At 40.6% G+C, this 24,120-nt stretch overlaps 1 protein-coding gene across 8 annotated transcripts in view; it reads left to right on the top strand.

Moving 5' to 3' along the window:
- The window catches only part of ZNF608 (zinc finger protein 608), a 150,057-nt gene that overhangs the window by 2,607 nt on the left and 123,330 nt on the right, over nt 1–24,120 (top strand). For all 8 annotated transcript variants that reach the window (XR_005659674.1, XM_029056160.2, XM_039910908.1 and 5 more), the window contains exon 2: nt 366–1,455. Coding sequence is in view for 7 of the 8 variants with exons in the window: in XM_029056160.2 (XP_028911993.1) it covers nt 568–1,455 (888 nt within the window). In the remaining variant the exon portion in view is untranslated. The remainder of the gene's footprint in view (nt 1–365; nt 1,456–24,120) is intronic.

Below are 24,120 nucleotides of genomic sequence, written 5' to 3'. Positions count from 1 at the left end.
CAGCCTGATGCTTTGAAACTACACAGTCCAGGCATTTCAGGGAGGGTATAGCAGGGAGGTAGTAGCTCAAGGGGTGAGACCCATGTGCGCGAAACACAAATCCTAAGTACAGTTTTTTTTTAGCTTTCTGAATTTGAAATGGATTTTTTGATGTGTATTTTGGTATGATGATTGTGGCTTAAGAAATTCAGCTAAGATTAAGATGCTCATGGGTGCATTTTTCTATTTAAAAAATGCTTTTGGGCAGTGAAAATATATAAACTACCTTCCTCCCCTCACCCCCCCCCCCTTTCCTCCCCAGTATTAACCTATTCTATTCTGGTAACACCCAGACAAGAACTATTCGACTTTTCATCCCCTCACAGGGAAAGCTGGACCTGGACCTGCCGTGAAGGGTATAAACCTGGACATACCTGGGGCTGGAAAAAGAAGAGGAAGACAAGAAGGGGTTTTTGGTTTTGGGTTTGTTTTTTTTTTTAAGAAAAAGCCCAACGGAGATAAACGAATGTCCCCTTTTCTTCCAAGGAAAGTTCATCGGATTTTTATTCTAGAGATTTCATCTTCAGGATGTCAGTGAACATTACCAGTACAGGAAAAGGTGTGGATCCAAGCACGGTTGATACTTATGACAGTGGCGATGATTGGGAAATTGGGGTTGGGAATTTAATAATTGATTTGGACGCTGATTTGGAGAAGGACAGACAGAAATTTGAGATGAATAATTCCACTAGCACCACTAGCAGCAGCAGCAGCTCCAAGGATTGTGGGGGTTTGGCTTCCAGTGCGGCTAGTGCTACCTCATCCTTAGCTGATGGCCTAAAATTTGCTTCTGTTCAGCCCTCTGCTCCCCAGGGGAACTCACACAAAGAGACCAGCAAATCAAAAGTGAAAAGGAGTAAAACTTCTAAGGATGCTAATAAATCTCTGCCTTCTGCTGCCTTGTATGGGATTCCCGAGATCAGCAGTGCTGGCAAGAGGCAGGAAGGCCAAGGGCGCCCTGGAGAGGCAACTGGCATGAATTCAGCACTGGGTCAAAGTGGCAACCCGAACAGCAATACCCTCTGCACCAGCACCAGTACTGCCACCCCCGGGGCAGTTTCTTGTGGGAAAAACAAAGAGGAGAAACCAGGGAAAAACCCAAGCAGCCGAGGCTCCAAGAGGGATAAGGATGCAGGGAAATCCAGGAAGGACAAGCATGAGTTGCTCCAAGCTCATGCCAACGGCAGTGGCAGCCAGGCACCTTCCGGGGGTCATCTGTATGGCTTCGGAAGCAAAGGCGGCACCGGGAATCCCTTCCCCTGTGGAGGCCCAGGGGGCAGCGCATCGGCCCCCGGAGGGGAGGGGAGCAAAGGAGGTGCCCCGGATCCAGGGCTCATGGGGAACTCTATTTTGGTAAAGAAAGAAGACGAGGAAGAGGACAGCCACAGGCGAATCAAGAAACTGAAAACTGAAAAGGTACGACAAGTCACCTCCCCCTTTTTTGCTATCTGTGTGTGTGTGTGTGTTTTGTGTGTATCTGTTAAAACTTTTAAAAGTGCTTTCTTGTTTTGATGACTTTGCATGCTTTAGGTACTGTTTTAAAGTAAAAACAACAAAAAACAAAACCTCCGAAAAACAAAAACAAACACGCCCAGCAGGGTGGGGAATCCCCGTTTGGTGCTGTGGCCTGCTGCTGTTGCTATTGTAGCTTCTGGGAGGATGGTGTTCAGATGGCAGGATTTGTGAATGCGTGATCCTGGGGAGAAGTTCACTTTTACCCCACAGACGGGCTGCTGGCCAGTTTGTGAGCTGGAGAGTGCCATTAATAGCCCACTTAACTCTTGTTCTGGTTCTTTCCATATGAATAACTTGACCTCTGTTTTTATTTCCATTGATGGCGTTTCTGCAGTGGTAGCACCTGTAATTGGTAGGAAAGGTCCTCCTCCAAAAAGGTGCCAGAGATTTAAATCCCAGCTCCCTCCTCTGGGTCGCCTCTGTTACCATCCTCCACTACCTCTCCCCCCACCTCCCGCAATCCCACTGCAAGAACAGGTTTAGCCAGAGAGATATTATAGGTTATTAGAGGTGTTCCCCGATCAAATTATGTGTGTACTGTACTGGGCCCGATGGGTTTCACAAAAGGAAATGCGAACTAAAATGAGCTTGGCAGGTGTCTATATTCCATTCCCAACCCCAGGAGGGAGAAAGCGTTGTAGGAAGTAAAATCCTTCTCTAACAGAATCTCTCCTGTGGCTCAGTCTGGGGCTTCTTGGGCTTGAGCAGTTATTAAGAAGCAGAAACATATAGAAATAGTGCAGTGAGGTAGATAGGAGTGTGGATGTATCAATTTCTTGAGCTGTGAAGGACTCCCTCCAGGATTGTCTACACAGGCAAAGGGAATTATGGAACTGAATTATTATGTGGGATATTTGAATAATATAGACAGCCAGTCTTGGGGAAACCAAGTCCAAAATATCACTCTATCGTCAGCAGGATTTTTTTTTGTCTTAATTCTCCCCACATAATTGCTGTAAATCCCCATTTCACTTTCCGTGTTTAGAGCTAGCCTAAAACTAAGAACTGTATCCTTGTGGTGCATAGGAGTGGGGATCAGAGACTGGCCTGTCTGGGTTTTTTTTACTAGGCATTCAGAATTGCTCTGGGAGACCAGAAGTTGCTCTGTGCAGTGGGAAGTCTAGGGTAGCTTGAAAGAGGACAAGGGGCTATTGTTAACTCGTAATTTAAAAAGTCAAGTGAATATGACAGGTTGTGCTTTCCAAAACAAACCTTCCATCCTTTAGGGAACTGGGCGTGTGGCAAGATGATCTGGCTATGTTCTTAAATCACCTGTTTTCATATTCTTGACTCTGAGGACCCACACAGTAAATGACAATAAATTGTTCTGGCCACTGTGGATTTGCACTTAGTTACTGATGAATATCCAGGTGCCAGAAACAGGGCAAGATAGAGGAAGGAAAATGGTCACAATTTGGGATTATGATTTGGGCGATATTTTAGATGGACTACCCCAGATTTTAACATTTACATGGGCTGCAGATAGGTAGCAAGGTTTGGATTTTGTGATCCTGGAAGGGTAAGGTGATTTTCTTCATCAACAGCAGCATGTGACCTTGGGCAAGTTACTTAACTTCTCTGTGTTTCAGTTACCTCATTTATAAAATGGGGACTAAAACTATGTGGAAGAGGAACTGTGTCTGATCCAATTATCCTGTATCTACCCCAGCACTCAGTTCAGTGCCTGGCACATAGTAAGTGCTTAACAAATACCACGGTTATTATTATTTATTGAGCACCTATTAAAGTAGAACACTGTGGTGGGCACTTAATAATGTTGGTATTTGTTAAGCGCTTATTATGTGCCGAGCACTGTTCTAAGCACTGGGGTAGACATAGGGGAATCAGGTTGTCCCACGTGGGGCTCACAGTCTTAATCCCCATTTTACAGATGAGGGAACTGAGGCCCATAGGCAGTAAAAGACATGACCCCTGTCCTCTAGAAGTTTATAATCAAGTACTAAAAATTCGTGTGAAAAAAGCACTTAAAATTTCAGAATTTCCATTTCCTTTTAAGATAGTATTGAGAGAAGTCACTGAACTCTTTGAAACCAGAATGTTCAGCGGTACACATTTGAAAAGTGGTATTTCTGATCCAAGTAGAATTTTCAGTTTGATTTAATTCAGTTTCTCATTCCTGTTGAAAGGGGCTCTACTATCTTAAATCTTCTTATTAATTTAGGACAGTAGGCGTTTACTTTTGTTGCCAATCACCTTCAAATTGCAATTCTCTAATCTGCTTTAACTATCTAGATAAATTGCCTTAATCCAGTCTTCACAATGGCTGTGGTTAAAGAGTCAGGCCATGGGATTGGATTCAGTGGCTGCCTGGAATGTGGGAGGTACTGCCCTTCTGCATCCCCCTTAGCCTTTTAATCTTTCAACCAAATGTTCACATTCAACAATTTTGTTTAGCTGGCAATCTGAACATTTCAGTATTTCAAAGGCTGCTGTCATGGCAACAGAGATTAGAGAGTGGTGTAGTCTTTCTGGTTTTTGTGTTCTTTTCACTCTAGTCACAGAGGAAATTGTATGAAGAATGAATAATTAAATCATTCATATACATGCAAGTCATCTTCAGTCAGGGTAGTGTAAATGGGATAATACAAACTTCGTAGATTAAAAGCATACATGTCAGGGAAGTTCTGAGCAGAGAGGACACTGTATTTTTATTCAGCTGTCTCCTTTGTAGACCTAGGGAGGCAGTGGCATTACCAGGGATGGCCACTGCTGATGGCACACTGCTTTTAGATAAGGTTTCCTGGGACTGAATCCCGCAATGGGAAATGTGGAGGCTTGGCTTAATCAGGATCTTCATCTAGGTCCCTTAGCTCCTGCCCTGTATCTCAGCGCAATTTATTTTATTTTTTTCAAAGTGTTCCCTGCTTGGTACATGGAGATCTAACAGCCTGTGTAAATGCTGGCCAAAGTGGCAATTTTTAATTCTTCCAATTCGTTAAACTTCAATTTAGAAGCCTGCCTAAAAATATGTGGGGTTTTATATTTTATAAATTAAAAGATATGAGAGGAGTCATTTTGCATTGAAATGATCTCCACAGAACTTTTCAAATCAAACCCTGGTGTTTCTGAATAAATTTAGAGTTTTTAGATTTAGCCCTTCAGTTTTGTTAATGTTAAAGTTGGACACGTTGCCATTAAACCTGTACAATCAATTGTTCAAGAGCCAGATAATGTTGAGTTTAAATCGTAAAACCTAAGTCTTGTATATTTGTATTGTTTATATTTATTTTCTCTGGAAAGTTCCGAGTAGATTTTCAGGAGTTGCTGTCACCATTTAATTTTCACAGCGCCCTTAAATGTCTATTTTTGGTTTGTTTCTCTTTCTTCGCTGCTGAAAGTCATGTAAAACATGATAAATCAGATTTTATGAAATCTAATTAAATCAGTGACTGTTCTAGTGACTCTTTTATGCAGAAACCGCAAGTATGTTGTAAAAGTTGCCACTCCCTTAATATGTGGATACAGTCAAAACATGCTAAAATTCTAGGATGTTTGAGCCATATTTCTGCAATCCACTTTGTGGTTAAACCACCAGTGACATGCTTGAATAACTGGATTTGACGGGGAGTCTGGCCACGCCTTAGATCTGGTGTGTTAAAACCCTCTTTCTTTTGACGCAAAATAACCTCGCGTTAGCATTCTTTATCGGGGCCCGTTAGCGGCCTCCTAATTTCAATTGCTCTTGTGTTTGTAAAGCTCACTGGCCGAACAATCACTGATTTGTACTAGCTTCTCGTCAAATAGCTGGACAGCTGGTTCTGACAGAGTTAGAAAAAAAATCTTGGTACTGGCAGGTAGCGTATAGAAAATGAGTTGGTCTAAGGCCGTACATTTATAGTGGCTGAATAGTCTAGATGTCTTGTCCGTTTAAAGTGAATCAGCCTGGTAATAATCCAGAGGATAATTTATGCCTCCTATATTATTTTATTGCTTTTCATTAAAATTGTGTTTGACATCAGAAAGTTGCCTTCCATAAATTAATCCACAAGTGAAGGGTAACCCAATTTTTTCTCGTAGAGCAGTTTTTTTTTTTACACTTCACTGGGGAATTCTGTGCACATTTTACAAGTGGGTGTGAGCCATTTAAGAATAGGACATGCTTTGATTAATGAATTTATGGAGATATGCTTTTCAATAACTTGCCCGGTACAAATTCTGCTTAGAGGGTGCAGTGTATCCCCTGTGAAATAGAAGGGCAGAAAGGTCACTTGCTGTAATTAAAGAACAAAAGCTATTGTTGTTTGACAGCAGACTGTTTTGAAAGCTACATAAGGGATTTAGCTGTTAAAAACATGGGTAACTATGGGTGCCTAACAATAAGCAGTGCTCAAGGTCCTTAATTTTCTATAGCCCTGTCTAGTAGTGTGACAGTGCTTTTTGAGTTGGGTGAAGAGGTGCTGCCCTTTAACCAGGAGAGCTCTCTGTGAGAACCGATGGACCTTAGAATATGTGTGACCAGATCCTGTGATTGAATTCCCTGGCAAGGACAGTGCAGCATTTGGAATAATGTAGGCTAATCTAAAAGATTTAAAAGGAAAAAAAACTGCCCAGTTGAGGTGGCAAGGTTATTTGACTCTATTAAAAACAATTAAATATTTTCCTCCGGACACCAGTAATTTAGCCACTTTTAATAACTTCGTAAATACTCTGTAAAAAGGAATGGAATGGATTGATTGGTCCGGTGTCATCAGGTTAAACGTGTTCTTCGTGTTAAATCACTTTGCTGCAAGGTTGTTTTAATTTGAGTTATATAAGGACTTGTTTTTCCAAAGCAGCATTTTATAGTTCAGTAAATGAAATGTATGTTGAAAGTGTTAAGGAAAAATCTCCCCTAACCACAGAGGTGTTCAATAACCAGATTCAAAGAACATGGAAAGTACCATCTGTTCTTAGTTTTCAGCCCAAAGCCAGGAATTGAAAAGCTGAGATTTGTTCCTATTTTGACTCTTACTTTTTTATTTAAAAAGTTCACCTGGTACTTCATAGCAACTTTTTGAAATTGCAATAATTTGAGCAGGACTGTGAAAACACATGTTCCTACATTTATTTTAACTAGTTCCATTTTTATTTAAAAGATTTCCAGAAGCTTAGTCACTGAACAACTTACAATAGTGCTTCAGTTCCTGCAGGCAAACACAACCAGGGGTCAGTTCTTGAAAGATCTTACTGTTTAGCTAGTACCTGAATTATTCTGTCAATTTTTCCCCCCAGAGGCAAAGAAAAAAAAGACTCTCTGAGGAAAACTAGAGTGAGCCCTTATCAGTTACCTAATTGTACATGATAAAGCCACTGACTAGAAATTTCCATGTGGAGGATGTTTTACTGTTCAAAGCGGTGACATAGAATTGTTGAGACCTGGAAAAATATTCTTTGAAAGATAACTTCTAAGTTCTGGACTCTTAGGTAATAAGATTCTTGGCTGTAGACTAAGAGGCCAGGATAAAACACCATCCGGCCTTTGTTTGAGGCCTTTTACTGAAGCTAATGACTGGTCTTGTGCTGCCTGGAGATAAATGACATTATCTCTGAGTGGGCTGACAGGAAACAGACATGTTAATGGGGAAGCTGCGGGGAGGATCTGCTCTGGTTCTGACAAAAGAGTAAAGAAGGGACCCCTGGTTGGGATCATTAACACATAACCGTTCTTGCTCTTCCTAAGAGGCCCATGATAATTGGAAAGCTATTTTAGTCACAAGCACTTAAATCATAAATCTACCTTTTTTGTGTTTTTTTTCTTTTTGGTTACAAACGTGGGTTCTGGCTTTTAAAATGGTAGCTGATCTGGGCAGCATGGCCATGCCATTTCTCAGGAGCTGCCCCACCTTCCTATAACTGAGTCTTTCTTTGTGCCTTGGATGTGCCATGGGGATGGGGAGACCCGGGGGACGACGATGGGGGACTGGGATGTATTTTTGCAGTTTTTGAAGTGTGTCCTAAATACACTTCCAAAGGTGGGTGGGGCCTGGGACCTTTTAGGAATTAAAAAGTGATAGTTATTTAGTTGAAAGGTGATGGGTATTATGCATTTTAAAATCATGAGTCTAAATGTGAGTTTTAGTTCGTTTAGACGTTTTAGGAGCAAAGTCAATGTGCGTTTGAAAGATTGAAGAATCCACAAGTTTCTTAGCAGCCCCAAGTAGATCTGCTTCTATATCCAGGTAGATAGATACAGGTAGATTTGCTATCAAGGTAGGGCTGACTTCAGAATCCATATTGGAAATTCTCAGTATGAACACTTTAAGAATGGGACAATTAGAAGGGCTAGTGCCCTTCATTTTCCATCCTCTGTTCCCTATCTGGTTCCTCATTTCCTTGCCTGCTCTGAGCTGGGAGCCAGCAAGGAGCGTCAGGGAGACAGGTGTCATCCAGATCAACCCACATGGGTTGGCCCACCTGGATTCAGCCAGTATTCCAGTGGGTCAGTTTGACACTGCTAGTGCTTTTTTTTTGGTCATAATTCAGCACAGAAGTATCGAAAAGGAGTAGGTTTTGGTCATACAGATAGGGCTTTTTTGGGGGGAGGGGTGGGGAGGGATGTTAAGAATGTACATTTTAGTGCATTGCTCTCTGGGATAACTAGTGGATTAAAGTCTCTCTCATCCCAACTTCAGCCTATCTGGCCCCAGGGGACTATCCTGGAGCCACTCAGGTGGGAGTGAGATTGGGGCACAAGACTGGGAGCTGGAGAAGCCTTAAGTGTTCCTAATGAGGCAGGCAGACATCAATCATTCATCAATTGTATTTATTGAGCATTTACTATGTGCAGAACATTGTACTGTGAGTGCTTGGGAGAGTACACTATAACAGAGTTGGTAGACACGTTCCCTGCCCACAAGGAGCTTACTGTCTAGAAGGGGAGACAGACATTAATATAAATAAATAAATTACAGCTATGTGCATAAGTGCTGTGGGACTGGGGGCAGGGTGGAGGGGCGGTGAATAAAAGGGCTGATCTGGGTAATGCAGAAGGGAGTGGGGGAAGAGGAAATGAGGCTTGGTCAGGGAAGGCCTCTTGGAGGAGATGTGCCATCAATAAGACTTTGGAAGTTTGGAGAGTAATTGTCTGTCAGATATGAAGAGGGAGGGTGTTCCAAATCAGAGGCAGGAAGTGGGTGAGAGGTTGGCGGTGAGATAGATGACAATTGAGGTACAGAGAGTAGGTTGGCACCAGAGGAGCCAAGGATGCTGGCTCTGAGATGGGACTGGTGGTGCATGGATCCACAAATATTAATATTCTTATCTCTGTGATATGACTACCTCTGACATGAATAAATACATGACATGATTATCTGTGGTGCCATTTATGCACATATTCAGTTGGCATCAAGTGTGAAAGAGGTCCTTTGCAGATTCAGATCTAAAAAGAGTTTTCTAATGGAAAATGTGTTTTGTTTCCAGAAACACACTTGGACCTCAGGGGACTCATCCAATTTCTTGCCCTTGAACCAGGATAATTATTTTGCATATCTCCTAAAGAGTTTGATAGCAAATGGGAAAACCAAGTTGTTCTGTATTTTATCTTAGTGGTCAGGTTTTCTACAATTAGTTTTTCCACAACATAGTTTTTGACTGCCTGTATCTCAAAACTGTCCCTACATTTTCGTAAGAGATTGAGAACAGTTTAGATAGAGTCCAATTTATTAATGGACTTTCTCTTTCCTAGCCCACAGTTACAAAATGACATGTCTTCATATTAATAAATCTAATGTAACAACTGTACTTAAACCTATGTGCATCAATATTTGAAGGATCATTTGAACAAAAAACATTTTGTGACTTTGCCACCTGAATGGCTTTAGAAAAATATTAGTATCACCTACTGATTGCTTAATACATGTCAGAAGTGAGTTATTGGTATTTAGCATTGGAACGAGAGGCCCAATACCCTGAAATGATTAGTTGCATGTAGTTTTCTAATCTTAGAAAGTGGTCTATACCAAAAAGCATCTCATGGGTTTCTAGTATTGAATGTATGAAGAACCTGTCCACCACTTATTTTGGAGCCCGGTTTCACTAGTAACTAGCGACTGCTCTCTGTCTCAAATTCCATTTAATCTGAACTAAATAGTTTTGGCAATTTTCACAAAGTCTTTGCATTTGAATGAAGGGCTGTAAAACTTCAGAATGGATTGACTAGCAATTGAATTGTTTGCAGTGAAATCTGAAAGAAAATTAAGAGGGTGAGAATTCTGCACTTCATACCTGAAGCTGAATTATGTATGGTTGTTTGAATTTTGGTTAGAAATAGCTATGAGAATGTATTAAACTATGAACAGATAGGTTTTGCAGACACTGTGTGGAACGGAAAGTAAACCAAGTCATTTGATAATATGAAATGAACATTTCCTCATCTTCTCTTACAACCTATAGCTCCATAACCACCCCCCCCCGCAAAAGGCCCCCCTCCTTTCTAGAAGAGATCGAGGTTGTTTTTTAGAATACCTGAAGCACATTTTGATCTTGAAATAGAGCAGTTCCGGCAATGTGAAGTACTTAAATATTAAGGTAGATTTATTAAGAGTCAAGTATTGGGGGAGAAAGAAGAATATTTGGATTGTTTATTTTAATGGGGTGTTGATTTTTCAATGACATTTTCTCATTTTTTTTGTTTTCTCAGTTTGATTATTATTCACTGTGACTACTCCAGCTCAACCACTGTGTTTTTGGTTTTTTTTTTTGCCTTCTGGGAATTTTCATTGTCAGCTAGCAACATAAGAAAAATGTGCCTACAGGGACATTTAGGCATATTCCAATAATGCTATATGAATGCAGCTGTTACAGTTAAAAGCACAAATAAAAATATATTGATTATATTTTGTGTAGTGTGTAATGTCTTTAGAAAGTTGATGTTCAGATTGTGGAATTGTCTTAGCCAGAGAGCAAATGGCATTGTGCCACAGAAGTATAATTTTACTTAAAGGAACTTTAAAGGTTTTGATGTGTTTTCTTTTCCTCTTATTTCCCTGATGGCTTCTTTTTATTGAAGGGTAACTTGAGGAGACCTGGTAGCAATTTTATGGCCTTCCCATGACAGTTTGAAATAATAGCTTGCTCTTTGGTTGCACTGATCTTCTACCAGTCAACTTGATTCTGGTTTTTATCATGTGGCAGTGAAATTAAAAAAAAAAAAAGCAAAGCATGTGTTTGTAGTGTGTCTTAAGTAACTGACTCTTTTATATACTTCAATTAGCAACCGAGGACTAAGCTCCAATTGGTCACACTTTGGTAAACTCCTAGAAGTCACCTTTCATCCTTTTGATTAAAGAAAGCTCCTGAGTTTAGGCTCAGTTTCCCAAGAAAGCTTGAGGCCCATCTGGCCTCCTTGGCTACTCACATTGCACAATTCGGTTTTGCACCTTTTGTCTTTCACATTAGCTCCTGAATTGGTACCTCGGTGGTGTTTAACTTGTTCCCCCAACAAGCCACCTTTAGAAGTGTATTTGTGCTTTCAGAAAATGTATTTGATTTCAGACAACCTACCCCCGCCCTTTTTTTCCCCCCTCCACCTTAGCCATCAGGAAGAGTCAAAAGCATCTTGTAACCTTTTTTTGACTATTGCATACAGCCAGACCAAATTATTTTTGGATTTCCTGTCCCTTCTTTGGCTGATTTTTTTTTGTGGATGGCTCATGTTAAAAGCAACACTAATATTTGAATTGGAAGGGTTTGGCCTTTGGGTTTTCATTCTTCATGGAGAACTGTTTATTCGTGTGTGGTTTGCCACAGTACATGGATAATACTATCAAATCTGGGCCTTATTATAGGCTTATAACTATAGAGCAACAGCAGCACTTTACTTGTTATGTGTTTCTGGGTTTCATTTCTTTGCCAATTATTTCTTTTGTGATGGAAATGAAATTAGAACTGAATCTTTGCATCGAAGGGGAAAACAGGCACAAGATAGAAATGGACCCTCCAACTAGTTCAAAATTCAGCAGTGATGATGGTGAAATTTTGTGAATTTTAAAATTGGGATGGTGAGAGCCTACCATATAGTGGACTATGCAATTCAATATGGGGCAAATCTGAGATTTTGGAAGATGCATAGAGCAACTTGACATTTGAGACTTTAACTCATTTTAAATTTTCTAGAGAAATATACTCTATTTTTCCTGATAACCTAACTAGAATAAAAGTGTGATATGTATTAACTCCAGATAGTATTATTGCATGCTTGTTTCCAAAAAGAACCCCCCCCCCCATTTTAAAATAGAGCAGTTGAGATTTTTTAGAATCAAAATCCATTCGACCAATTGTCTACATTTGCATTTCTTGTCCAAATCCTTCACCAGCCTTTCCCATGATGCTGCAGCAGATGCCAGACACTGAAGTAGAAAAGGAGCAGCTGTTTCCATTACACCATGGCTATATTATCCCCCCACAATCTGCTTTCTCTTTTCTTCTCATTTTTTTTTTTTAAAAGAAGCTTTTCTCCTGTTGACATTTGCCTACATCAGTTTATCTATCTCCAGGTTGGATTGTTAGCACAACCCCCCCCCCCCCCCCCATTTTCCATAGTAAATGAATAATTTCGATCCGGGGTTGCAAAAAACTGCTGGGTTTCCGTGTCTGCTTTTTACACGCCTTTGGAAATGGCTTCCCTGTCCTCTTACTTTCCCCCCACTCACCTCCCCCGAAAACAATAGTTTCATAGCTCTGCTGTTACTGCTGAGCTGTGACTGAGAGAACTGCATGCAATACAGTGAAGCACATTCATTTTCATCTAGTACCCGTTTATTGCCTTGAGCACTGTAAATCTGTCAGCTCTTCACGATGCTTTCACCTCTTTCTTCATTTGCTCCAGCTTCTAGTTTGACAACGTTCCCCTGAGGCGGAATTCTAATCTGCTTCCAATTAGTTGCAAAATGTGACTGAAATGTCCACATTATGACTGCTGTTTTACTTGCACGCATACATCTAGAAACAAATTAATGCTCTTGAATATTTATTTTTGAGCCTGAATTTACTTTTAGAGGAAAAGTTTCCAACCGTTTACTAGTAACTTACAGCGTTTGCATTTCCCCATAAAAGTCTAATGGTTAATGTAAATTTGGGGGAAAAAAAGTCTGGAGATAGTTTCTCCGTAAATATCCAGATTTTTGAGATTATTTAAAACATATTGCATTTAAGAAATTAAAATAGTATAGTTTTAAAAAATAATGCTTTTTTAATACTTGTTTTTTGCCACTTTGGGATTCAGAGATTCTTGCAATATGTGTTAATATGAACATCTTTTCTTTATTTACATTTTAGAAGATTTTGCAAAGACCAAAAGTCTACTTTTCTTTCCTTATTCATCCATCAGTCAAGAGCTACAGTGCTAGCATTAGAAGTTTAAGGGATCATTATTTGGCCCAAATAGGACAAACAAATTTAACTGTCTAAAAAAAATGTAAACCTCTGCACGGTCACATATAGCCATATATGAAATCACATAAAGTGCACGTGCAAATGTGTTGAGACCTAAAAGCAGAAAACGTGATTGTCCGAGTAAAAACTTAGGAGAGGCCCTGGAACATTCATATCTATTTAGAGAGGCCCAGTTTAACTGTGCTACCTTTCAGATCTTCAATGGGTTTAAGTGCTTTTATACAGCACTATCCTTTCTCAAAGGTGTTGGTATGAGCATTTTTACATAGACAATGTTTGGGTTATAGCATCAAGCAGTAGCTAACTTGAAGTAGTAAAATGACCCTTAAAGTTAGTCTCACTTACCAGTACTGATCTATATGATATGTCTGCTTACACATCTGCAGAAACATTGCTTAACTTATGGCAACCATAGCTGAATTTGTAGGTGTAAATCTTTATTATGGTTTAGCACTCTCCATTTGGCAAAAGGCGTGTTTGTGTTAAAAGGCTTGGAGAATTTGATTTTGGGTAAATTATTGAAATCGATAACATTACTAAACAAGATGTGCATCTGCAAATTTGGCTGTTGGTATTCTATCAATATTGTTGTTGCGTACAAACATAGTATTGACACTTTGGTGTTATACTTTGTGTCTGCCTAGAGAAAGCTTGTTTTTAAGATTTTTTTTGTGCATGTGTGTCAGACCAGAATCTCTGAATGGGGCAAGTTAGATGCATAATGCCAGTTTAACCTTTGCAGTAATTGGGCTTGTGGGACAGGATCAACATTTTTGGACCCTCACATGCTACACTGGCATCTGAATCTTTCTGTAAACTTGACATATATATCTATAAATCTGTTTATATTGCTGCTATTGATGCAAGTTTACTTGTGATGTTTGTCTCCCCCCTTCTAGACTGTAAACCCGTTGCAGGCAGGGATTATCTCTATTGCTGAATTGTACTTTCCAAGCACTTAGTACAGTGCTCTGCACACAGTAAGCGCTCAGTAAATCTGATTGAATGAATGACATCATGCCTCCGTGATTGGCAGATGGTATTTTGGACATTCTCCATCCCTAGGTTTGCCCTCTCACCCATTGCCACCCTGGGTGGCCTTGAGGCACTCCCCAGAGTCCTTGAAGGATGAGGTGGGAAACACAGGGCCGCCAGCACTCCTGGGTAGCTGAACTGTCAATCGGGTGAACTCCTGGGCCAATTAGGGGAGGCCCTTATGCGAATGTAATCCGACAAATGGCCTCCATTCATCATTTTCAGACCTACCAAGCTGAATTGCCAAAAAAGGAAAAATGAGTAGCAAATATTTCTAGCATTAGCGGGGTAACAAAGCCATATACTTTGTTAAATATCATTAAGACACAAGTGGGTTCCATGGAAGGGTTTCAACCTTCAGTAGGGTTTTGCTGCTGTTTGTCTTTAAGATGTCTGTGATGTTTTTGAAGATGAGGGCAATGATTGTTTTGTTTTACACACAATCTTTCATAATTGTTTTTAGTGTTCTCAGTGATGTCTTTTTCTGATGAAGGATTCTAGAAGTGTTATATGAAACTTTTAACTAACACTTTAAGTGCAGTATTGAGGTCCTGTAATTATCCTATAATGAGGTCAGATTACCATTGCTTCTCTCCCCCCGCCCCCCCCCATTATAAGGAAACCACATCCATGGTTGGAGTTCAAGTGGATTTTGCATATTTGGAGGTAGAATAACTTTTATAAGGACACCAAAGTTCTTAATTGAGGCCAGAATTTAAAACACACACAGGCACAAAACATTCAAACATACACAACACTCTTAATTCTCCCTGCAGAAGCCATAGCACATCTGAGAAGCATTACATGCTTTTGTTGACGGCTTATACTTTTTATAAACTCCAAATGAGCTTATTGCCTTCTAACCGTCATGAGCGCCAAATAATAGGAGACCCTATGAGCCTCCATGTTGGACAGCAGCCAAGCACCCATATAAGGCAAAAAAGAAAAAAAATGAATGGTTTAATTGTAGAGCAAATCATTTGTTTACAGATTAAGACCTATTGGGTAGTCAAATCCTAAGGACAAGGAGGTGAAAGAAGTAGGCGAAGAGGTGCAGGAAATGAATGTCTGGTTTTAGATTCTGTGGCTGTGTTCAGCTACTTTTACCTCCTTTCTCGACGAAGGCAAGGGAAAAATGAATTGTTTAATGGTGAGGACTGCTGAGCAAAGGGCATGTCTTTGAAAACGACAAAGAGGTGGGGGGCAGGGAAGAGTTAGTAGTTTCTGTTGTCTTGTCAGAAACCTGACAAAAGGAGGCTCTGCTAGCCAAGGGTCACCCGGTTTGAGGAGGATGAGTTTGCCTCTTTTGTTTGACCGAATTGAAAAGGGAGGGAAAGCAGTGGGGGAAAGGGGGGGGGGGCGGCAAAGGAAGAGGGAAAAAAAGAAGAGTTCAGGAAAGGAGAGACTGGTGGTGGGGTTGGGGGAGTGGGGATGGAGAAACGCCTCTGTTTATCTGAATAAACTTGATACATTTTCTTCAGTCTGCCTCTTAGAAATGCCATTTGGCCTGCACGTAGACATTTATGAGAGAGGGTTGTGAAAAGCCGGGCTTTTGTTTCAGTGCCCTAATTAATTTGTAGTAAGTGCTGATAGAAAGGCCTCTGCTTGTTGCTAAACTGTGGGACAACATTTTTGGAAGAGCTCCTGGCAGGCTGCCTGCGAATTGCAAGATCTATCAATGACTCGTTGATTTAAGAGTCTGAAGCAAGGAATCACAGAATTGTCTCTTAATATAATACTAGTTGGTTCCTCCAATCAATCTGGTTAAATGAGCCTAAAGAAAATAACTAACAGAGTATGTTTTCTGAAATAAAACCCCACCAAAAACCATTTTTATATCGGCTGAGCGCCTCATTTCAAACTGCTGTTCTTTATATAACTGTCGCCCTTTATATACTTCTAAATGTAATCTGAGAAATGGCCTGTTTTTCACAGGATAATTATAAGCATATTTGTCTATGAGTGGGTCTTTCAGTATTCAATCCTGGCAGTGAAAAGACCATTTCCTTCTGAAATGTTAAAATTACAACCCTGGCAAATTGCAGGTAAAGAAAAAAATTACATACTTGGTAAATTGAGTCCTGACATTATATATGTAAAAAATCAGAAAGCAATGTTTACAAGTGACCCCGGAAAAAAAAAGAAATAACCTTGGTTGGTGTGCTAGAATCGGAATTCTGTTGGTGTAGCAATTTAAAGCTGCATGGCATTGGCAAGATCAGGCTGGCTTTCCTGATCATCAGGATTTTCTTTTGGAAGGAGTCAAATGGGGGGAAGTGGATGGATGAGCATGGGCAGACAAGACAGTCTTTATTTTTTCAAAACCCCTGTCAAACCAATATTTTCGGTGGCCAGCAGGAGCAGGGAGAGGATTCAGCTAGTCATTTATATGGTGTGCTGTTCATTACTGATGCATGGATGTGTGTAAATTTTATTCAGAGTTTCCTGTGTTAGGTGGCTTGAATTTTTAAGACTATCAAATACAATTGCTTAAACTTTAAGCTCTCATTTCATTCCTAATAAAATCAAAAAGGAAAAGGTATAAATCCAAATGTATTTGGAAATTGAATTTTATCATCAGTAGTTCCAATGACTTAGTATCTTACTAAGTCAAATTTGTATGTGTCTTGTATATTCTTATCATAATGACTAGTTAGATGAAGCCCCAAAAGTGCAAATAAAGGTGAAAATTCTCGATGGAGGAGTTGTTTAAAATTCACTCAGTGTTAAACTTCATTCTACTGTGGGAACCAAAGGGCCGATAAAAGATAGAGGAAATTGCTGACACAGATCCAACTCATTAAGATAAAAATGGCCAATGATAGTATTTATAACTGCTCAAAGGCTCTTCAGTCATGAAACTGGGTTTAACAAGTTTCAATCTTTGCTAGAAATTCTTACCAATATTGAATCGTGTCTATGTTTTGATTAATGTTAGAGAGGGAAAATAAAGGAGGAAAAAAATACCTAGCAAATACATTCAAATCAGACCCAGGTGGCTTAGTAAGTTCATTTTAAAAGCACACAGAAATGCTGCCTCTTCAGATAAATTTAGTATCAGATAAGTCTCAGATAAGTATCAGATAAGTATCAGATAAGTTCTTGTCTGTCCATCTCCCCCGATTAGACTGTAAGCCCGTCAAACGGCAGGGACTGTCTCTATCTGTTGCCGACTTGTTCATTCCAAGCGCTTAGTACAGTGCTCTGCACATAGTAAGCGCTCAATAAATACTATTGAATGAAAGTCTCGAAAAGTAGAATAAAAGGTTAGTATGTCAGGTGAGCTTATCCACTTCTTAAATGTGAATGCACCTGCCCCATCTCCGATATTTTTATTGCCTAATTAAGTGTTGTCTGTACTTTAATTCTTCTGTTTAAAAAGTGATTCTCATTTTTAGAAATTCCTTGAAAATTAATTCTGTCAATTAATCCACACGTGTAAAATCATTTCTTTGGAGAGCTATAACAAATGAAAACACAGGCGTAGCTAATATTAAAACACAGCCTTCCGCATAATTCTTTTGCATAAACTGTTTTTTTTTTCGACTTACCTGGGGCCATACAGCTCTAGAGACTGTATTTAGTATCTCTTCTAGCAGAGAAGCCTGCACAGTTTTAGAATGATGGAGATAATAGAATATTTGCAAATGTTTACCAGCTAGGCAGTGACCTTAAATCACAGGCCCCTACTTGATTTCAGGTCTCTCCATATGCTGATTCACATTAGCACATTGGAGTTTCCTTTCCAGGTATTTATCCAGTGAAATGTGTTCAGAACAAAGTTTCAAATGAACTTAGTGCATTAAAGTAAAAGTACATATTTCATGGTAGTTGACACATATTTTAGAATTAGTGTCAACTTTTTTCTTTTGATAGTGCTTATCTCAAACATTTGGACAAAATATTATTTTAAGTGTGAGTCACTGTTGGGCAAGTAGGGGGGAGAAAAGGAGACTGAGACTACAGTCGGTTTTTTTTGTTGTTGTTGTTGGAATACTTGCTGATTGAATACCCTTTTAGCTATCTTCTCACTTCTGCTACTGCTCAACTCACACTCTGCTCCTCCCAAAATAACTTTCTAACTGTCCCTCCCAAGTGTCTCTCCCAATTACAATCCATTGCTCACACCTTCCCTGCCCCTCCCCCTCAAATTCCCTAATTGATGTTCCTCCCCTCAGTCAAAGACTTCCTAAAAAAAGGTACCTCCTTCAAGAGTTATTCCCCAATTAATCATCCACTTTCCTGGCCATGTCACTGAGTCAGCTACCTCCGCATTCATGGGTTTTATCTATTTAAAATCTATCTAGGTATCTATTTTAGGTTTTATCATTCTTATCTACATGTCTACTCTTATGTCTATGATCTATTTGGCAGTCTGTGCTGCTCGTCCTCCCCATTAGATGATAATCTCCTCAAGGGCAGGGACTGAGATTATTTTTGTTTGCTCTTTACTTCCAGAATATGTTCCCAAGCACCTAGTACAGTGCTCTGCACATAGTGGGTGCTCAGTATATGCTATTTTGATAATGCTGGTGATAAAAAAGTATGCTTCATTATAAATCTGTTTTAACCTATTTTAAAGTCTGGTGAATAATATTAATAAGCTGCAAAAATGTGTTGTGCAGTGAGCTATAGTTAAATCTATGTTATTTGAGCCTCAATGTGCGTGCATAATTGGAGAGAGTGTTGTGCTGTGGTGGATGTGGTTGTAAATCTAGCACTGAGTATAGCATTTATTTTCTCAGCTTGCCCACAAAATCTGTGACTAATTTAGTGAATGAAGATTTTTGTCCAGATGGTTAGGTTTAATTATGAAGATCAGAGATTTCAAAGTACCCCACAACAGACTTTTAAAAAAATTAACTTTTATGTAAAATGTCACCATAAATCATAGTACGAATAGCATATGTAGGTGGGTAGAGTGAAGCATAAGATTAAATAATCGTGTCCATTAAATCAATAAAACTGTGTGGAGGACCCTAGAATGTAATTAATACTTGATGTTTTTAGGAGCACGATAATATAGTTGATAACTGATGCCATACCTATCAAGATGCTATAATGAGCTTTCCCTATATGTAAAGTAGAAGGGGAATCTCACTTTTCTGTCACTTGCTATTATTGATAAAGTGGTCTCTCTCTCTTATTTGTAATCCTGTGTAATACTGTGAATTTTTTTCCCCAATCGTTGGGATCAAAATGAACTTGTTGTTGAATGGAAACTTTCATTCACCGTTTAGCAGTTCCTTACTGCCTGTATTGCTCTTTGAAGTACTGGGCTAGCCTAAAATGGCTGCAGATTATGATGTATGGCTGCTCTTGTGAAACTGCAGCTGTGAATCTAAAAGAGGATGTAACCATGCAAAATCGTTCCTTTAGATGGTCATTAGCCCCTGCATAAGTACAGCTTCTTTTTCAGATAGGTTTTTTTTTTCCTTTATGGTTTCTCTTCTAGTATTTGATAGCAAAGTCATTTTGAAGTACCATATATTCTATAGCTTTTAAAGCTGTTTAGCTGCTTAATTTTCATTTGGCTATGTCTTCACTCAAATGGAAGTGCAACAGAGAAAGCCATATACTCTGCTTTGTTGTGTGACTGCAACATTCACGATTAAGCCGATAAAAATAAAAACCAACTTAATTTGTTCAAGTTGTGCAGCAACAGGGAGAGCTGTTTTCAGCTGTACATACAGTTCTCCCATAACATATGTTTGGACTGTGTGTTTTGGGTAGAAAGCTGTTAGGGAATTAGGGAACGTTCTTCTGACACCGATTCGTTGTTGGAAGAAATGGTTCTGCGCATGCATATGGCGTCAATCAAGGCGGGCCTGCTGTAGTCATAACATTAGTTTCCTTACCACGGGTTTTGTCAAGAAAGTAACCCCTGTGTTCTCCGAGAGCTGAGTGTACATTTGTTTCTTGCCCTACAGTATCGTGGACTATATTTTACAGGGACGTCTATAGGCAGTGCTTGTTTCCATCCTCAACAATCAACCAGTCATTTATTGAATGCTTACAGTGTGCAGAGCGTAATACTAAGTGCTTGGGAGAGAAGAATATAACCAGAGTTGGTAGATGTTTCCTGCCCACAAGCAGTTTACAGTCTAGAGGTGGGGTAAATCAGTAATGTAACAATGTAGCCTAATAATAATAATAATGTTGGTATTTGTTAAGCGCTTACTATGTGCCAAGCACTGTTCTAAGCGCTGGGGTAGACACAGGGGAATCAGGTTGTCCCACGTGGGGCTCACAGTCTTAATCCCCATTTTACAGATGAGGTAACTGAGGCATCGAGAAGTTAAGTGACTTGCCCAAAGTCACACAGCTGACAAGTGGCCGAGCCGGGATTCGAACCCATGACCTCTGACTCCAAAGCCCGTGCTCTTTCCACTGAGCCACGCTGCTTCTCTAGGACCAGGTTAGAGTTGAAAACTACTCAGAGCATGTGCAATTCTGTGTTGCCCCCAGGGAGGGGACCTGCTGCACCACCCCCACTCAGTGGAGGTCAAGGTGAGACCTTTTTTATTGCCCCATCTTGGAGGACTTGGGGCTATGACTAATTTCACCAGGCCTGGAGGGTTGGGAGGTGGTCATTGAAGATGAGGGTGGTCATTGGTAGCTGGTTGACAAGAGGCCTGGGGAGGGAGAGGCCACAGATAACAGAATGGGAGAAGGCTGGTGTTGAATTTTTATATATTCTCATGCTAATCATGGTCTTTATTGAGACCTCATTATGTGCCAAGCATGGGGTAGATTCACCATAATCCGATTCGGACCCCACCACTGTCCCACATGGGACTTGGTCCCAAGGAGGGAGAGAGCAAGTATCTTATCCCCAATTTTCAGAAGAGAAAACTGAGGCCCAGAAAAGTTAAGTATCTTGCCCAAGGAGACAGAGCAGGTGGGTTGTAGAACCCAAATCACCTGACTCCCAGTCCCAGGCTCTTTGCAGTAGGCCATGCTGCCTCCTGTATTTGTATTTGTATTTGTAAATTCATGTCCTCTATTCTACCCCATTCAATTGTAATCACTTCAAGGATATACCTTGTACTTCTGGTGTGTGTTCCCCAGAGGCCTAGTACTCTTCTCTCCAGAACTCTGTACACAATAAGTGCTCAGTCCATACTGGTAATAATAATAATAATAATAATAATAATGCTATAAGTTAAGTGCCAAGGACTGTTCTGAGCACTGGGGTGGATACAAGGTAATCAAGTTGTCCCACATGGAGCTCACAGTCTTAATCCCCATTTTACAGATGAGGTAACTGAGGCACAGAGAAATTAAGTGGCTTGCCCGAGATCACACAGCAGACAAGTGGCAGAGCCAGGACTAGAACCCACATCCTCTGACTCCCAAGCCCATGCTCTTTCCACTAAGCTATGCTGCTTCTCTAATGACGCTAATGATGGTGATGCTCTACAGCAGGAAAATCATTAAAGGAATAATATTGATATGATTACTCTTGATTAATAGACTGATATTGATTTGCATGTGTATATAATATTCATAATCAAGCACATGCAGTAATATACCATACTCTGTTCAGTGTAGGGGAGAAAGGGTTAATAAACTATGTTCTGGTGGTTGACATGTCAAGTTTCAGTGATATAGGAGAATTGTCCCCTTAGGGCATGGTTATTATAACTCTAGCATATCTGCTTCTATTAATCAGTCCACGCCCAATTTCTTGATGATTATTGTTTGTAGAGCACTGTACTAGAGAAGCAGCATGGCTTAGTGGGAAGAGCACAGGCTTGGGAGTCAGAAGTCATCGGTTCTAATCCTGACTCCACCACTTGTCAGCTGTGTGACTTTGGACAAGTGACTTCACTTCTCTGTGCCTCAGTTAACTCATCTGTAAAATGGGGATTAAGACTGTGAGCCCCATGTGGGACAACCTGTATTATTATTGTTATTGCTAAGTGCTTGGGGGAGTTTACTAGAGTCACTAGACACGATCTCTGCCCTCAAGGAACTTAGAGTTTAGTGGGGCAGTCAGACTTTAAATTACAAACAGGGTAAGAGATAGAGTATAAGAATATTTCTGTGTACGTAAATGCTGTAGGAGTGGGGGGTGGGGTGAGTATCAAAGTGCTCAGGGGGTATGGAGCCAAGTGCATAGGCGATGCAGAAGAGAGGGAAAATAAGGTGAGGAGATGAGAGGTTAGTCAGGGAAGCCTTCCTGGAGGAGATATGGTTTGGGGAGGGCCTTGAAGATGGGGAAAGTAGTGATCTGCTGGATGTGGAGGGGGAGGGAGTTCCAGAAAGTAGGGCGGGCAGGCATAGCAATAGGAGAGACAAGAACAGGGCACGGTGAATGTTAGCCTGAGAAGAATGAAGAATGTGAGCTGGAGTGTAGTGGGAGAAGTGACTGGAAAGTAGGCGGGAGAGAGCTGATTAAGTGCCTTGAAGCCAAAGGTCAGGAAGGAGTTTCTGCTTCATGCATAGAGGAATGGGCAATAGTTGGAGGTTTTTGAGGAGTGGGAGACATCCAGCAAAGTATGGACTGGAAAAGGGAAACAGTGGGGAGGGAGAGATCAGTGAGGAGACTGTTTCAGTAGTTAATCCAGGTTATGATAAATGCTTGGACTGGTGTGGTGGTCATTTGGAAGGAGGGGAACTGGCAGGTGCTGGAAATGTCATGGAGGGAAACTGACAGGATTTGGTGACAGACAATATGGGGGATGAAAGAGAGGGAAGAGTCACTGTGATGGGAAATTTAGGTGGAGGAGAGGATTTGGGAGGGAAGATGAGAAGGGTTCAGTTTTGGACATTTTGAGCTGGAGCTGACTATGGGACATCCATGTAGAGATTTTAGGGTGTGCAAGGTAGATTTGGGAGCCATCTGCAACATAGGTATTAGGTGAAGCTGTGGGAGTGGATGAACTCCCCAAGGGAGTGAGAGTAAATTGAGAAGAGAGGGGGGCCCAAAATACAGTCTTGAGGGTCAATGTCCTCCCAATCACATCTTTTAACTGAACTTCACTCCTGACTCTCCTGCTTCCATTCCCTTGTTCATGCTATTACTCCTGCCTGGAACTCTCTCTCTCTTCGAATCCACCAGACCACAGCTCTCTTCATCTTCAAAACCTTCCTAAAAACCTAAATCCTTCAGGAAGCCTTCCCTGATTAATTCCCAACTTCCCCAGTTGCATCAACCCAACAACCTCCCTTAACACTTATGTTCTTACACCCATATATTCTTACTTCTTGGCTGCCTTTGACATAATGGACCTAGCCCTTTCCCAGAAAACAGTATCTAAGTTTGGTTTTACTGACACTGTTCTCTCCTGGTTTGCCTAATTAGCACCCTCTCTGCCCCTTCTTAGTCTCTTGAATCAACTCTTCCTCCACCTTTCCCTCTCTAACTGTGGGTGTCCTCCAAGGCTCTGTTCTGGCTTCCTTTCTCTTCTCATTTTACACTCCCATGGGACACTCATCTGTCCCCATGGTTTCAATTATCACCTTTATACAGATGTCATCCAAATTACTTTGCTAGCCCTGACTTCTTTTCTCTTTGCATCTTACAGTTCTTAGGTCTTCAGTACTCACTGCTCTACATATCCTTTTTCTTTTTCCTCCTAGTCAGCTATAATTTATTTTGATGTCTATCTCCCTCACTAGATTGTGAACTCCTTGAGGGCAGGGATCATGCTTCTAACTCTATTGAGTTAGTGGAGGCAGTGGTTACAACCCATTCAAGGAATTTGGACAGGAATGGAACCTGGAGTATGAAACATTAGCTAGAGAGTATGGTGTGTCCAAGATAGGATGTTTTTTGGAGTAAGGGAAATAAATTATCTCTTCACCTCCACTATGTCTTCCCTCTACACACATTCTCCTCTCTTCCAGCTCTTTACTATGAGGTCTCTTGCCTGCTCTTAAATATAGCTCAATTTCCTGGGTCCTGAACCACCTCCCTTCTCACCTCTTAAAAATATTTGCTTTCAACCTCCTCCTCTCTTTTTCCAACTGTCTTCGATGTTTCCACTGTACTAAGTGCTTGGGAAAGTACAATATGACCAGAGTTGGTAGACATGATCCCTGCCCACAAGAAGCTTACAGTCTACAGGAGGAGATACAGTCTCTAACAGTCCTTAGTCTTATTGTTGGTTTTGATACTGTGGACCACTTCCT

Source organism: Ornithorhynchus anatinus, chromosome X5 (assembly GCF_004115215.2).
Source record: "Ornithorhynchus anatinus isolate Pmale09 chromosome X5, mOrnAna1.pri.v4, whole genome shotgun sequence".
Lineage (NCBI taxonomy): Eukaryota > Metazoa > Chordata > Mammalia > Monotremata > Ornithorhynchidae > Ornithorhynchus > Ornithorhynchus anatinus.
Note: the sequence above shows the minus strand (reverse complement) of the source record. Positions and strands in the feature narration are given on the sequence as shown.